The sequence below is a fragment of the Hipposideros armiger genome, unplaced genomic scaffold (assembly GCF_001890085.2).
Source record: "Hipposideros armiger isolate ML-2016 unplaced genomic scaffold, ASM189008v1 scaffold_1046, whole genome shotgun sequence".
In the NCBI taxonomy this organism is placed as follows: Eukaryota; Metazoa; Chordata; class Mammalia; order Chiroptera; family Hipposideridae; genus Hipposideros; species Hipposideros armiger.
The window spans coordinates 25,308-40,335 of NW_017732396.1; the positions used below are offsets into that span (position 1 = coordinate 25,308).

General features: G+C 33.3%; 1 protein-coding gene across 1 annotated transcript in view; it reads right to left on the minus strand.

Annotated features, from left to right (window-relative positions):
* LOC109376079 (3-hydroxymethyl-3-methylglutaryl-CoA lyase, cytoplasmic-like) overlaps positions 1–15,028 on the minus strand; it is a 78,080-nt gene that overhangs the window by 14,973 nt on the left and 48,079 nt on the right. The window contains exons 4-5 of the mRNA XM_019631779.1: positions 8,330–8,425; positions 5,755–5,903 (exon numbers count right to left, since the gene is read on the minus strand). Of these exons, the coding sequence (XP_019487324.1) occupies positions 5,755–5,903; positions 8,330–8,425 (245 nt within the window). The remainder of the gene's footprint in view (positions 1–5,754; positions 5,904–8,329; positions 8,426–15,028) is intronic.

A 15,028-nucleotide genomic window follows, 5' to 3' on the forward strand; every position in this document is an offset into this window, starting at 1 on the left:
GGTGGTTAAGTGTATTAAATGCATTTTCAACTTACAATATATTTTCAACTTAAGATGGGTTTATTGGAAAAATAACCCCATTATAAGTCAAGTGGCATCTGTATTGTGCAAAATCATGATAAAATGCAAAACTGAGGCTTTCAAGACTTTAACAACTTTACTTAGTAGAACTGAATCATAAAAAAAGCACCTACAATTAGGCCTTCCCCAAGCCTACCTCCCCACAATTATCCCATGTTCCTCCAATCATCCCAGCAAAAAGGTTGAGTAAAAGAGTTGAATCAATGTCACAAACAGAGTGGAAAAAGTCAAAACTACTATCCTCAGAAAGGAAAAACAATCCCAAGAGTGATGATATGTAATGCCAATTAAAAGTAATTAAGACATTTAAATATAGGTGCTCTCTGATGCCCTGGTGTAGAATATATCAACCTATGAACAATACAAAATAGCATTCCATTACTCAGAAGCCAACCAAAAATAAGTTTTTAAGAGACTATTATGCACTTATCAATGTGCACGATATAAGAAATAAAGATTGTTTCTTGGTCTCAAGGAGTGATTCTGTGAAGATTCTCCATATACTCTAAAAAGCTAATTTTATGAGAAATGACAAAACACATTCTTTCCACAAAAGCTCTCCATGACGGCTATTTAGGCATGACTACACAAATATATCTTACGCATATTAACTATTGCTGCGTATGAGTTATTCTGGCATACGGCAGTGATGAAATAACATTTAAGGCTAAAAAGCAAAGTATAAACCCTCATGCAGACCATATGTATGAAAGAAAATAGCTTTAACAGATGTCTCATTTTTAGAGTTTTATGTACCATATTTTGGTAAATTATGATTTGAATTGCTCTTCCAGGCCAACACAAAGACCTTAGTTTAATAGAAGTTGTAAAGGAATTTGACCAATAAGCTGTCCACTTATAAGAAGACAGTGCCATATGTGCAAGTGAATTCCGTCGGGGAAGATCATCCAATGGAAGGTATTTCCTATATCAGTCACGAGAAACATTGCCTGCCAGTCACCAGGTATTTAAAAAAATGGAGCCCTAAATCAGAAGCTCATTATCTCACTCAGTAAGACTGCTATTACCTTCAGGGTCAGGATCAGAATCCAAAATGACATTTTGCATTAGACAGGGGCAGGATAGGAAATGCAACCTGTGCAACATGACCTAGATGGTGTGGCTAACACACAAGTGGGTTGCAAGTTCTTGAATAAATGTGTTGAGTTATACATTATCTCTCAAAGGGAAAACCAGTAAAATGGATTAAAGACTTAAAAATGTAAGACCTGAGCCTGTAAATTATACAGAAGAAAACATGGGCACTAACCTCCTAGACATCGGTCTTAGAATGTTTTTGTGGACTTGACTCCAACAGCAAGGGAAACAAAAACAAACATAGATAAATGAGACGACATCAAACTAAACAGCTTCCGTGCAGCAAAGGGAACCATTAACAAAACAAAAACGCAACCAACTGAATGAGAGAAGATATTTGCCAGTGATATTTCCAATAAGGAGTTAATATCCAAACTATATAAAGAACCCAACAACAACCACCTAACAATAACAAAAAACAAACAACCTGATTAAAAAATGGGCAGAGGATCTGAATAAACCTTTTTCCAAGGAAAAGGCTCATGAAAAGATGTTCAACATCACTATTAGGGACATGCAAATCAAAACCACAATAAAATATCACCTCACACCTTTTAGAATGGGTATTACCAACAAGGCAAAAATAACAGGTTGTTAATGAGGATGTGGAGAAAAGGGGAACCCTCGTGAGCTCTTGGTGAATGTATACCAGTGCAGCCACTATGGAAAACAGTATGGAGGGTCCTCAAAAAATTAAAAATAGAACTACCATGTGATTCAGTGATTCTACTTCTGGGTATTTATCCAAAGAATATTTACAATAGCAAAGATATAGAAACAACCTAAGCACTCATCAACCAATGAATGCATACAGATGATGTACTACACACACACACACACACACACACACACACACACACACACACTCACTCTCTCTCTCCCTCTCTCTCTCTCTCTCTCAATGAATACTACTTGGCCATAAAGACAATGAAATACTGTCATTTGTGACAACATGGATAGGTCTTAAGGATATTGTGCTAAGTGAAATAAATCAGGCTGAAAAGGACAAATGTCATTTGATTTCACTCATATGTGGAATACAATACAAAAAAGGAAAAAAAAAACCAAACGATCTAACAAATAAAAACAAACTCATAGATACAAACAACAGATTGGTGTTTACCAGCAGGGAAGGGGGTGAGGGTGAGGGCAAAATGGGTAAAGGAGGTTAAACATATGGTGAAGGATAAAAACTAAACTTTTAGTGGTAAGCATGCAACAGTGTACATAGATATTGAATTATAATGTTGTACACCTAAAACTTATTTGTTATAAACCAATGTTAACTCAGTTAAAAAAAAAGTTATGACTAAAGTAAAACATGATCTCATCCTACAATTGCATTTCTTTTTCAGTATCTAAAAGTTTTCTATGATTGTGTTTTATTAGTTTTATTGCTAATTTGCCTTTATTCCTTGTTCTTATTATTCTGTACTTTTACTTTTTCTGGGAAGTTGAGGAGAAATTCAGTAATTGCAGTTCACAGTCAAATACTTTTTCAATTTGTATTTTTTTAAACAATGGATGAATAATTTTATTTGGCCCTTAGGAAAAATGTTAAAAATATACTCCTTTTAACTTTCAGTAGGCTCAGACTTTCAGGAGGTTAATCACGGATCAGAACATTCTAGGCCGTTTTATAGGAGAGGCCTAAGACATAATTATATTAAAAAGTTTTGCTTTGATATGCACACAACTGCTGACCCTGTGAATTTTAATATACATTTATAAGCATTTTAACAGTGAAATTAATATTGGCACCATAGTGATAGTTTTCTTTTTAAATTAATATTCACACAAACAGTGTGAGCATGTGATTCATGTGATTTCATAGAAGAGACGTTGATACTTGCTTTAAATAAAAAGAAATAAAACCTGAATGTTTTATATGATATATTAGAGCACTACTTCATATCTTGATGCATTTCGAATTCAAAAGGATCTTGACAAACTAAGAGATCATTCTTTCAGTAAATGCCATGGATAAAAAGAGGGACCATGATTACATTTATCATGGGCTTTTATTTTTCTTTGACTTTTTAACTTTTTAAAATTTAGTCATAATAAAAATATAACCTAGATATTTTAAACATGGATGTGAATTAAACATTAAAGAATGAAGCCAAAAACGTAGACATTTCATTGTCCATTCACATATAATGTATATGCAGCAGTAGGTAGCTGACTCCACATTTTATGTCACTGACCTGGCATGGTATTATTTCCCAGTGTCCCAGATGGTATGCAAAGTTCTGAGCATGCGTGAAAAATATGTACACATGGACGTGTATGTGTGTGTTTTGTGAAGGATGGAACCAAACAATAGCCTTTATAACTTTAATAAAAGCTGCCATTTTGATCAAATGAAAGTTTAATTTTTATTTGAAACATTAAATTGCCAGCATTTATAAAATGTGTAGTGCCTTATGGCCTTTACACCTAACAGCTGATGACACTAATTTTTGGGATGATGATCAAGTACATGCTGATGCAGCCATTGCCCTAAAAAGACATGATGAAGCATCTACTCCAATTTCAAGTAGATGAACATGGTTCTTTTCTGTAAATGAGTACCACTGGCCTGTGACTTCTAATAATGAGTACCTACCACCTAGATTTGCAGTAAAAATAAAATCTAAGTTAAACTCTTCAAAAGTTTTGGGGAGTAAGAAGATAATTTTCAACTACACAAATAAACAGTGAACTCACATTTTCTAAAAGTGAGTCGTGTTTCAAAAAAATCCAAGACTTGTGTTCTAAAGGATGAAAATCTGCATTGATAAACATATATTTGTCTATAACAGAACTCTACAGTAAATCTTCAATGTACTTTTGACACATTTGACTACGTGTCACTCCGTGTGCATCTTGTACTTCTGTACCTTATCATTTCTTGGGAAACTTTTTAAGTTGTAGCATGGTTAGAAGTTTCTCTACTGATGGGACAATATTAATTGTTCAACAGTCAGTACTGAAGAGGATTTAGGGTTTCTATTGGCTTTATTACATTACCTATTCTGTTTTATAAGAGAAAAATTAAGATGATAAAATCTGGTATTATACAATTTATGTTTATATCCATCTTTAAACATTAAACTTCATATTTGAGTGAAAGCTGCACATTCATTTTACTGCTTATAGTTAGGTGGTTTTTCAACTTTCTAATGAGAATTACTTTACTCTAAAACCTACACCCCACATTTAAACACACAAGGAAATAAAATAGCTTCTTTGTTTTTCTCTTCCATTTAAAGGAAAGAGAGACAAAACAACCTACGCATGTTTGAATTTAGAAGCTTATAGGACATTTCTCCTTTCTGACTATGGTTATGTTACTTTGCCTTAGCAACAGACACCCTTTATTTTCTGTCTATGGAAGCACACTATCGTCTTTTAAATTTTTTTCTTGTATGTGCTTTGCATGTTATGATATATTTATTTACAAAAATAATTTTGTGTCTTTAAAAAAATTCATGTTGGAAACTTACTATGGAGAGAGAAAAAAGAAGTTAAAAAATGTAAGCGAACCAACAAGATATGTTGGTGTTGTCTAACTCCATTAGAATTCAAACAAGGTCACTGCTCTTCCAATGACCTTGGCTGAAATCTAATCCTTTTCTAATATCATCACTCGAAATTAAATCCACTTGTCTTTCTCATTAACTGCTGAATATTTCCTGCTAGCATGAACTTTGGTCACCTTAGCCAAAGGAGGTACAACCTGCATCTAATCCAGTTACATTTGACCTTCTCTTGCAAAAGCTATGCATTTTAATTTATTAAGACAATATGGTCTGTTTATCATATCTCTATAATTAGGAAAATCAATGGACAATTAGCTAATGTCTTAGAAACAATTTCTGTCTTAAGTAACAAAGGATTTATTACACATTTCACAGAACATAGGCTTGGGTATAGAGTCTGTTTGCAATAGATGCTGCAACTGCTGGTCGCAGGAGCAGGCAAGACCCAAAGCAGGTTTTCTCTCTCTTCTCCATCCCTATATACCTTGGCTTTGGGATCACAGAGAGAAATCAGGAAAGTCAGCTGTTGATGGGGAGGTTGAATGGGTGAAATGATGGGCCCGACTTCCCAGTGCAGCTCAGACTCAATTTTATGTGTTATGTATTCTATTGAAGTTCTACATAAAACATTCTTTGAAAAAGTCATGGTTCTTAACAACAATAAAAAAAAACTTTTTGGAAACCACATTAGATGATTCCTTTCCAAATGCTGTGAGTTTACACCAACTTATTAACTCATACTGGGCTGAGATCAAAAGACGGCTACACTTGGATAAGTCAGTATTAATAAAATGAGTAACACTGTCAGGTTTGCATGTTACTCCCTCTGATTTCAACTGCTTTACACACTCCACAAGCTAGATATAGTTTAATAATTATTAACTAATATTGATGAGATGTACCTCTAATAGTGATGGGTCTGATCGCATATGGTACAAATAAGATGCACTACATATATTGTTATAAATGGTAAAATCATGTCTAGATAGTTCATAAATGAGATTTAACAATAGATGTTAACTAAAGAGAATGTGTGAGATTTTGTACGTACCCTCGTGTTGGAATATTCATGTGCCTGGCAGACTTAACAACCTCCTCAAACTTCTCCATACTTTCTTCAATAGAACAGTTAATATTCTTCTTGCTAAAGGACTCAGATGCAGCACCAAACACTGATATCTCAGTGGCACCAGCAGCAACCTGAAAAACATAATTTAAAGGCATAAGCTAATAATTTAAAAAATGTAAGTGACAGCAGAAGAAATACTAACTACTCTATAAAGTCATACTTGCATTCTTTAAAATTTGCCTTAGAATTTAAAATCACATTCCTCTCATATTGCTACATATACTTTTTTGAAATGTAAAAACATTTTATAACAATAATTCCACAACCTGCAACACTGGTAAATCTATGTGGCACAGAAAACACAGTGATGATGCTCCAATATAATTTTGCCTTTCCTAAATTATGTTATCCTCACAAATACTTTAACACTAATTATGGAAAATAATAGCACCCCAACAAAACATCTTAAATATCTATGAAAAACATTATTTTTAGACCAATTATTATAACACAGTACAGTAAAGTCTTTCTGTTTTTCTTCTCTTCCTGCAATCCAACAGAAAAATAGTTTTCAATTCATCATTGGGATTTTGCCCCAAATTTTCTTCCTATCTCTTAACCAAGCTTCCCGTTTCATACCTCCACTGCTACAACACGCTCTTGTGTGTCTAATGCTAAATCCTCCTGCCAATCTGTAAATCCAAAATGTTAACCTAATCAAGTTCCCTTTTGCCCCTTTTGCCATCTTCACTCTTTCCCAAAGGCTTCTCCAGTGACTTCTTTTCAAATGTCAAGCCTCCTCTTTGTCCAGCTGAAATTTTAAAATGTTCTATGAATGTATCTCTAGCACTGTGCCCAGGTTCCTCCTCTCATTCTGATCCCTATTAATACATTGAGAAAAAAATTTTGTTATCTTTCCTCCAACATTAAAAAAAATATATCAGGGCCGGCCGAGTGGCGCGATGGTTAAGAACTGGCTTGGGACACCAGAGGGGCCCGGTTCGGATCCCACATATGAGGGCCAGTGACACTGCCCTCTACAGCTAAGATGCTGAACAACAGCTCAACCTGGAGCTGGGCTGCTGTGAGTCGCCGGCGACGGCGTAGGCTGCAGCCCCTGTGGCAGTGGGTTGCCATGGGCTACCGTGTGTAGCCAGCAGCCGCAGTGAGCGGCCGTCCAGAAGCCGGCGACTGATCTGCCTCGCCCGGGAAGAGCGCAATGATGGTGCCAACTTGGGCCAGTGAGGCAACGTCCTCCACAACTAGACTGAAGAACAAAACGACAGCAACTTGTCTGTTCCCCTTCCCCCAATTCCCCAGCACTGTTCCCATCCCAATTCCCCAATAAAAATCTTTAAAAAAAAATATCAGCTTCCACTCCTCTATCCAAATCAATTTTAACCTTTAAGATTAAAATTATATTTATGGAACATGTACTATGCTCCAGTATTGTTGTTGGTACTTTGCATACCCTATTTCTAATAGATAAACAACCTTGTAAGCTAAGTATTATTACATTTTACAGATGAGAAAACTGTGGACAAGACACTAAATCACGACCACAGGGTCACAGAGCTAGTAAACGATCTGAAACATTACTTTGAGCACGGGTTTGTGTGACTCCCAAGCCAAGTTTTGTTTCATTCCATTACTAGCCCTTCTAGCTACCTGAGGGTATCCTCTCAGTATCTTTTCAAGGTGAATGTATTCCCTTCTCTGTTTAGGACCCAATGAGAGTAATATTTACAATGTCTTAAGATTCTTCTTGTTTTCTTTACAATGTGATAAACAATTATATCAAATCAAACAAAAGAAAAGTGGTTTTAACAAAATACACTAACAGGTGATAGATAACTAGCACCCACAATCGCAACTCATGCAACTCAGCCTGAAATACAAAAGTAAAAAAGACCCATGAACACCAGCAATAGCAGCTGCAAAACTTTTACAGTAAAGCTATGGAAGCATACCAGCTCAAGTCTTTACTTAAAATCACACTGATTTTTCTCGTGCATAATTACTAAAGCCTTTTTGCATATCAGTTCCTAAATCACAGAGGATCAGAAGAAAGAAGCCAGAAGAGGAATAGGGAAACCTGTTAGAGGCAGTTCCTATGACGGTGATTAGAGTCATCTCTAGAGGGGCCAGTGGAACAACAGCAACAGCAAGCAGACTCAAAAAAGTTGACAAAAATAATTCTTCACTATAATAATATTAATAATTATAATCATAATATTGCACTGAGAACTGATTAGCTTACATTCTATATTCCTTATTTAAGATGGATGCACAAAATACACTTTCAAAAGAATTTCACCTTAATGGATAATTGTAGTTTAATTCTTGAATGGTTAAATCTGAAGAACCATTTATGCAAAGCACGTTAGTCCCTAACTGAACCATGAGGGTATTGATCTCCACGTATTCATGTCAGTGTATTAGCATAGTATTTGTACAGAATAGCAAATGAGTTACATATGACACAGTTTTAACTTTGTAAAGAATTTGAAAACAGTAAGAAGAATACTGATTTGAGAAACATTAGTAGCACACTTACAGCATGGTGAAAACCCTGAAGATTAGGAGTGAGGACAGGATATCGAACTCCTGGATATTGACGAATGCCTTTCATCACTTCAGTGTGATCAGCCATCTGAAATACATAATAGTTACATATAAATATGTAACTTTGGATATTCCATCAAGCACATTTTTAGTTTTTTCAGGAAGGTCATAATTACACATGTAATTATATTCTATAAATTAGTGCTTGAAACAAAACTATGTCAATGTAGCTCAAGATAAGTAGTTCTCAAAACCATAAAAACATAATACCTAGATCTGGGTTTAACTTATTCACATAACAGGTTCTGGTTGAATGTGTGATTATGAATAGTCAGGGATTCTGAACCCTACTATTTTTACTCAACTGATCTTTATTCTCTGCAATTCATTCCATGACCCAAGCCTCAAATGCCCAAGACTCGAGACAGTGTGAAAAGCAATATGCTACACATTTACCTTCCACAAGAAAATTGTATGTCCAAATCAAAAACCTTGAATTTTTATGAAGATAGTTATAAAATGTAACAATAATTTAATAGATGTTTCAATCAGTAGAACTAGAAAATAAACAGATGATAGTAACTAAGTTCTCAGGTCATGAAAACTAAAATTTGATAATTATTAGAAATTCCTTAATTAAATTATAATAAATATGTTAATTAGAATCCAACAAGTCAGTACATTTTTTTTCTTTTTTTAAAATAGCCACAATATAATGATGTCATTTAACAGGTAACAGTTATCTAAATTTGGTCAATAAAGACAATTATGTAAAGAGCTGTAGGAATTCCTGATAGAATTTTATTTCAATGAATAAAATACAGCAGGTTTCAATTAAAGTATATATTGATTAATTGATTGATTGATTTGACTCAGGGAGTTTATGTATACTTCAATCTTGATGTTATTTTAATGTCTAAAGTTATTATTCAAACAGTAATGGAACTATTCCTTTATAGTATTATTTTAACATTCTAATGAATCTTTTCTACATCAGGTTTGATTTACCATATTTTTAACATTCTGTTGAGACTTTTCATTAAGCTCATACAAATCATCATAATTTGGTTGATAACACGCTTTGCTATCATCTGGCTACAATCTGTGAATGGCAATACCTACTTCTATCTAGCCCACAAAACAGGCTATACCATGGTTCACCAATTCCTTCAGCATCCATATTTTGATATGGATTCAAATAGAATATCTGTGCAACACTTTGCAAGAATCTTAAAGATATGTAAAGGGCCACGAGGATTAGAATGTAATAGGTGTATAGTTAAGAGATTTTATTATATTTGCTACTAACTCTATCACAGGGTAATTAAATATGGACACTTCACATTATACATATGTAGACATCTAATATTTTGTCTTTATCTAAATAGTATAATATCTCCTAAATATTTAGGCTTTCAGTGTGTTCTCTAGGCAATAGCAATGGCTAAAATATAGTTTGAGCATTGTTAAATGCCATTATCTCATCTAAATCTTCTGATATTATGGACTTTCAAGATAATGCATATGAGTATGCAGTCATAAACAATGAAAAAGCTTTCTCATAAACTTGAGAGGAAAAATATTGGAAGTTTCAGTTATATTTCGCAAACAGACTATAAAATTTACCACTGGGAGATATAAAAGCTAATTTTAAAATATCATGGCACCTTAAAAAATGATTTTTATAATTCATTTCAATATTTGAGTATTGATTAATTTTAATATTTTGAACACTTACTGCATAACTAACTAACATTATGGCATAGATAAATGAAGCAGATGTTGTCCATACATATATAATACACAGGATAGTGGGGAAAGATATATGTGTGTGTTTGTGTATCAAAAATACAAGTTAATACAAATATCATGTGATCTGAAGTTTTATGGAACACAGATAAAAAAGCATTTTTTCTTTGCAACCTAAATAGAATAATGACAAATATTTAAACTAAATCTTATCTAGGCCAAATGTAAATAATTCAAGACCTTGTCTTCTTTGGAGTAAAATAGCCACAGAGTTTAACTGAGCAAAACTATTCATAGAGATTAAAACTAATAAAAAATATTCATATGGCAAAACTATTCATATCTATCTATACATATATATACATATTTTCAAAGATAAATTAAACTTTCTAGTGTACTATAAAGGAAAGGGTTTAATAAGCCTAAACTTAGAACACACTTATTTATTAAAATTTTTCAGATAATTATGGGGTGACATATTTTATAGAAATTAATTTAATTTTTAAAGTAATACAATTCTTTCATCTTCAAGTCCTATAAAATGGAAAGTAAAAACACTTATTACCCTTTACTTCTCTTGCAATAAACAGTTGATAAACAGAATATTCACTGATTGAATATGTTCAGTTTCAACTGAATATATTTTGTGTGAAATATTCAATAAAGGGAAATGAGTATTTATGATTTATTTTAGGTGTACATACATAGGAAACTGAGAGGTTCTATTCCATTTTAGAAAAATTGACTTCTCTTCATTTAAAATTAAATCACTGATTAACATGTTTCCCTTTTACCAGAAAAAAATGCAATTACAAAGATGCTACATTGTACAGGTCTCTAAGTTCCAGAGATGCATTTATTATACATTTTTATATGAAAGTCTTTTGTGCACATTTATGATACATAAATCTACTACATTTATTATTCTAACTCAACAAGAGATTAGTAACTAACAAGATTTAAAACAATGTGAGAGGAGCTGAGTTGTTTTCCATCACCATAGAAATCATTCAATGCATTTTTGTGGCTGTTGAAGTCGAGGCAATTGTATTGTGTGACAGGGCTGAAATATTATGAGTTTGAATTATACTCTAGTTTTAAATGGCAAAAGTGTTTAGAGTAGGATCAAACATTCACACAAGAGAAAAATGTAAAGATACTGAATCTTTACAGGGATATCTGCAAAATTACAGAACTTGATCACCTCTCTTACAACTGGACTTGTAACCTAAATATAGGAGTCTACTTTTTCTCCTCTTCTCTCTGTCCTGGCCCAGTCAATATGACCAAACCAAACATGACCAGTGGGTGAGCAATACCCATTGTTCCTTCCTCCACTCCATTCACCTGCTACAGAGCTGTTTCCCTCCCCTTCCCTCCAACAAGAGTCTTGCATCTGATGTCTTATCATGGTATACTATGGAGGAGAAAGCTGAGAAGTGAAGTGCTAGAAAAAAAGAGGACAAGAGAGGCAGAAAATCTAAATAATCTAAATAGTAATGAACTTGGGGAGAGACATGATGGGGTTTGAAAGGTATGTTCCAGTGGCAAGATGCTTTCCCTGCTCTGGAGCAGTGAAGAAGAGTTAGAAAAGAAGACAAAAGGGCAATGACATAAAGTGTTGCTTTATCTATAAAGTGGATTTCCTGTAATGGGCAAGTGACACACATTAAAATGGATTACCATTTAATTCATTTAGGTTGCTGTATTATATTCCTTTATGTGTGAATCCAGGCACAGACTTTTGTCACTTGGGAGAGCTCAGAATGGTTGCACTTTTCAAGAATACTGGTATAAACATTCTTACATATTTAAAGTATGTAACATAAAATACAGCACTCAATTGTTCCTCCTATTAAAACTATCACTCTAGAGTGCAGCAAAGAGTCCATATTTACCATGTTCTACAATATCTGGCACCAGAAGTATTTAAATATTTGAAGAAAAATAAGTTTCAAAATCTATAGAGCCAGAAGCTAGTCTATAGAAAATTCTTCCACACATTAATATGCAAAATTGTAAATGAACCTGTTTTCATCAATATCAAATTAAAGTCTTTTTTGTCAGAATTATATTTAATATATAGTATATACAATTGTAAATATACCACTCATACTTTTGTTTTTTATTTTTTTATAAAAATCACAGATAATAGAATATATATAAAAAATTTTCACTATGAAGGGCACAAAACTACAGTAATGCTTCTAAAACAATGTTTCTGTGTATAAGGTTACACATCACAAAGTATTAGCTTATATCTCAGTATGGCATTACCAATAATGCATAATTAACATGAAATACATTTTCCTAACCTATCAATAATTTAAAATTCTTGATCAATGGTGCAAAAGAAAAGACTGACTCATCTTTCTGGCCTCTCCAGAGAATATCATAAAGTGCTATTATGAGAAAGAAGCAAACAAAGAATCTGCAGTCAATAATTTAGAATAAATGAAGAAATAAAAAAAATCAGGACTATAACTAATAAAGAGATTGCATCAGTAATCAAAAACTTTGAAGAAAAAAAAGCCTAGACCAGATGACTTCACTAGTGAATTTTACCAAACATTTAAAGACGCCTTAATGCCAAATCTTCTTCAAACTCTTCTTAAAAAAACGAAGAGGGAATACTTCCAAGCTCATTCTTTAAGGCCAGCATAAGCGCTGATTTTATAAGACCCTGACACCAATACCAGAAAAGATATTACAAAAAGGGAAAAACTATAGTCCAATATTTCTGATGAGCGTAGATGAAACAAGCCTCAACAAAATAGTAAAACCTTGGATTGCGAGTAAAGTGGTTTGCGAGTGTTCCACAAGACGAGCAAACATTTCTAATATATTTTAACTTGGTAAACGAGTGATGTCTTATAATGCAAGTAGTTTGTTTCCAGAATAAATTATGCTCGCAAACCAAGTACATTTTAACGTGGTACATGAGCGATGTCTTGCAATGAGTAGTTTGTTTCCTGAATGAATTATGCTCGCGAACCAAGGTATTACTGTACTAGCAAACCAAATTCAATAGTACATTTAAAGGCTCACACTCCATGATGCAGTGAGACTTATCCCTGGGAGGCAAGGAAAATTAAATATATACAAATAAATGTGATACCCCACAATAGTAAAATAAAGGATTAAAACCACATGATCATCTCAACAGATGTCAAAATTTGACTTAAGAAAAATGGATGTCAAAAAGCATTTGACACAATTAATACCCTTTCATGATAAAACTCCCAAATAAAATTCTCTAGGAACAGAATGAAGTTACCTAAACATAATAAAGGCCATACAGTAATACCTTGGTTTGCGAGCATAATTTGTCCCAGAAACAAACTACTCGTATTGCAAGACATCACTCGTTTACCATGTTAAAATGTATTAGAAATGTTTGCTCATCTTGCGCAACACTCGCAAACCAAGTTACTCGCAATCCAAGGTTTTACTGTATATGAAAAGCCCACAACTAATATCATACTCAACAGTGATAAACTTTTCTTCTAAGGTCAGAAAGAAGACAAGAATGCCCACTCTTACCACTTCTATTCAACACACTATTGGAAGTTCTATCCAGAGAAATTAAGCAAAAAGAAGAAATAAAGGCATTTAAACCAAAAAGAAAGAAGTAAAATTATCTCTGTTCACAGATGATATCATTTTATACAAAGAAAGCCCTAAAGACTCCACAAAAAATCTCTTAGAATAAACAAATTCAGTAAAGTTGCAAAACAAAATCAACATATAAAAATAAGTTGCATTTCTGTACATCATCAACTATCTGAAAAAGAAATTAAGAAAATCTCATTTACAATAGCATCAAAAAATTAAAATACTTAGAAATAAGCTTAACAAAAGAGGTGAAAGATTTGTACAGAAAACTATAAAACACTGAAGAAAGAAATTAAAGAAGAAACAAATAAACAGGAAGACATCTCATATTCATGGAATGAAAGATTTAATACTGTGAAAATGTCCATACTACTCAAAGCAATCTACAGATTCAATGCAATCCCTATCAAGATCCCAATGGCATTTTTTACAAAAATGGAAAAAACAATCTTTAAATTTATATGGATCCACTAAGGAGTTTAAATAGTCTAATCAATCTTGAGATAGAAGAATAAGCCTGGAGATATCAGGCTTTCTGATTTCAAAATATATTACAGAACTACAGTAATTAAAACAGTATGGCACTGGTGTAAAGACCGACATATAGACCAATGGAACAGAATAGAGAGTCCAGAAAGAAATGAATGCATATATGGTCAATTGATCTTTGACAAGGATGTCAAGAATATACACTCAGGAAAGGACAGTCTTTTCAACAAATGGTATTGGGGAAACTGGATATTCACATGCAAAGAATGAAACTGAATCCTGACATTACAGCATACATAAAAATCAATTCAAGATGGATTAAAGACTGGAATGTGAGATATGGAACTATAAAAGTGCTAGAAGATGACATAATGAGAAAGCTTCATAATACTGATATTGGCAGTGATTTCTTGGATATGACACCAAAAGGACAGTCAACAAAAATAACAAGTGGGGCTATGCCAAACTAAAACACTTCTGCACAGCAAAGGAAATAATTAACAGAGTGAAAAGGCAACCTGAGGATTGGGAGAAAATATTTGCAAATCATATATCTGATAAGGAGTTAATATCCAAAATGTATGAGTATACAGGATATCTACAAGTCAATAGCAAAATAATAATAACCACATTAAAAAATGGGCAAAGAACTTGAATAGCCAAAACTCTAAAGAAGACAATACAGATGGCCAACATATATATGAAAAGATGCTCAACATCACTAATCATCACGGAAATGCAGATAAAAACCACAATGAGATATCATCTCATACTTGTTAAGAGGGCAATTATGAAAACACAAAAGATAAGTGTTGGCATGGATATAGAGAAAATGGAA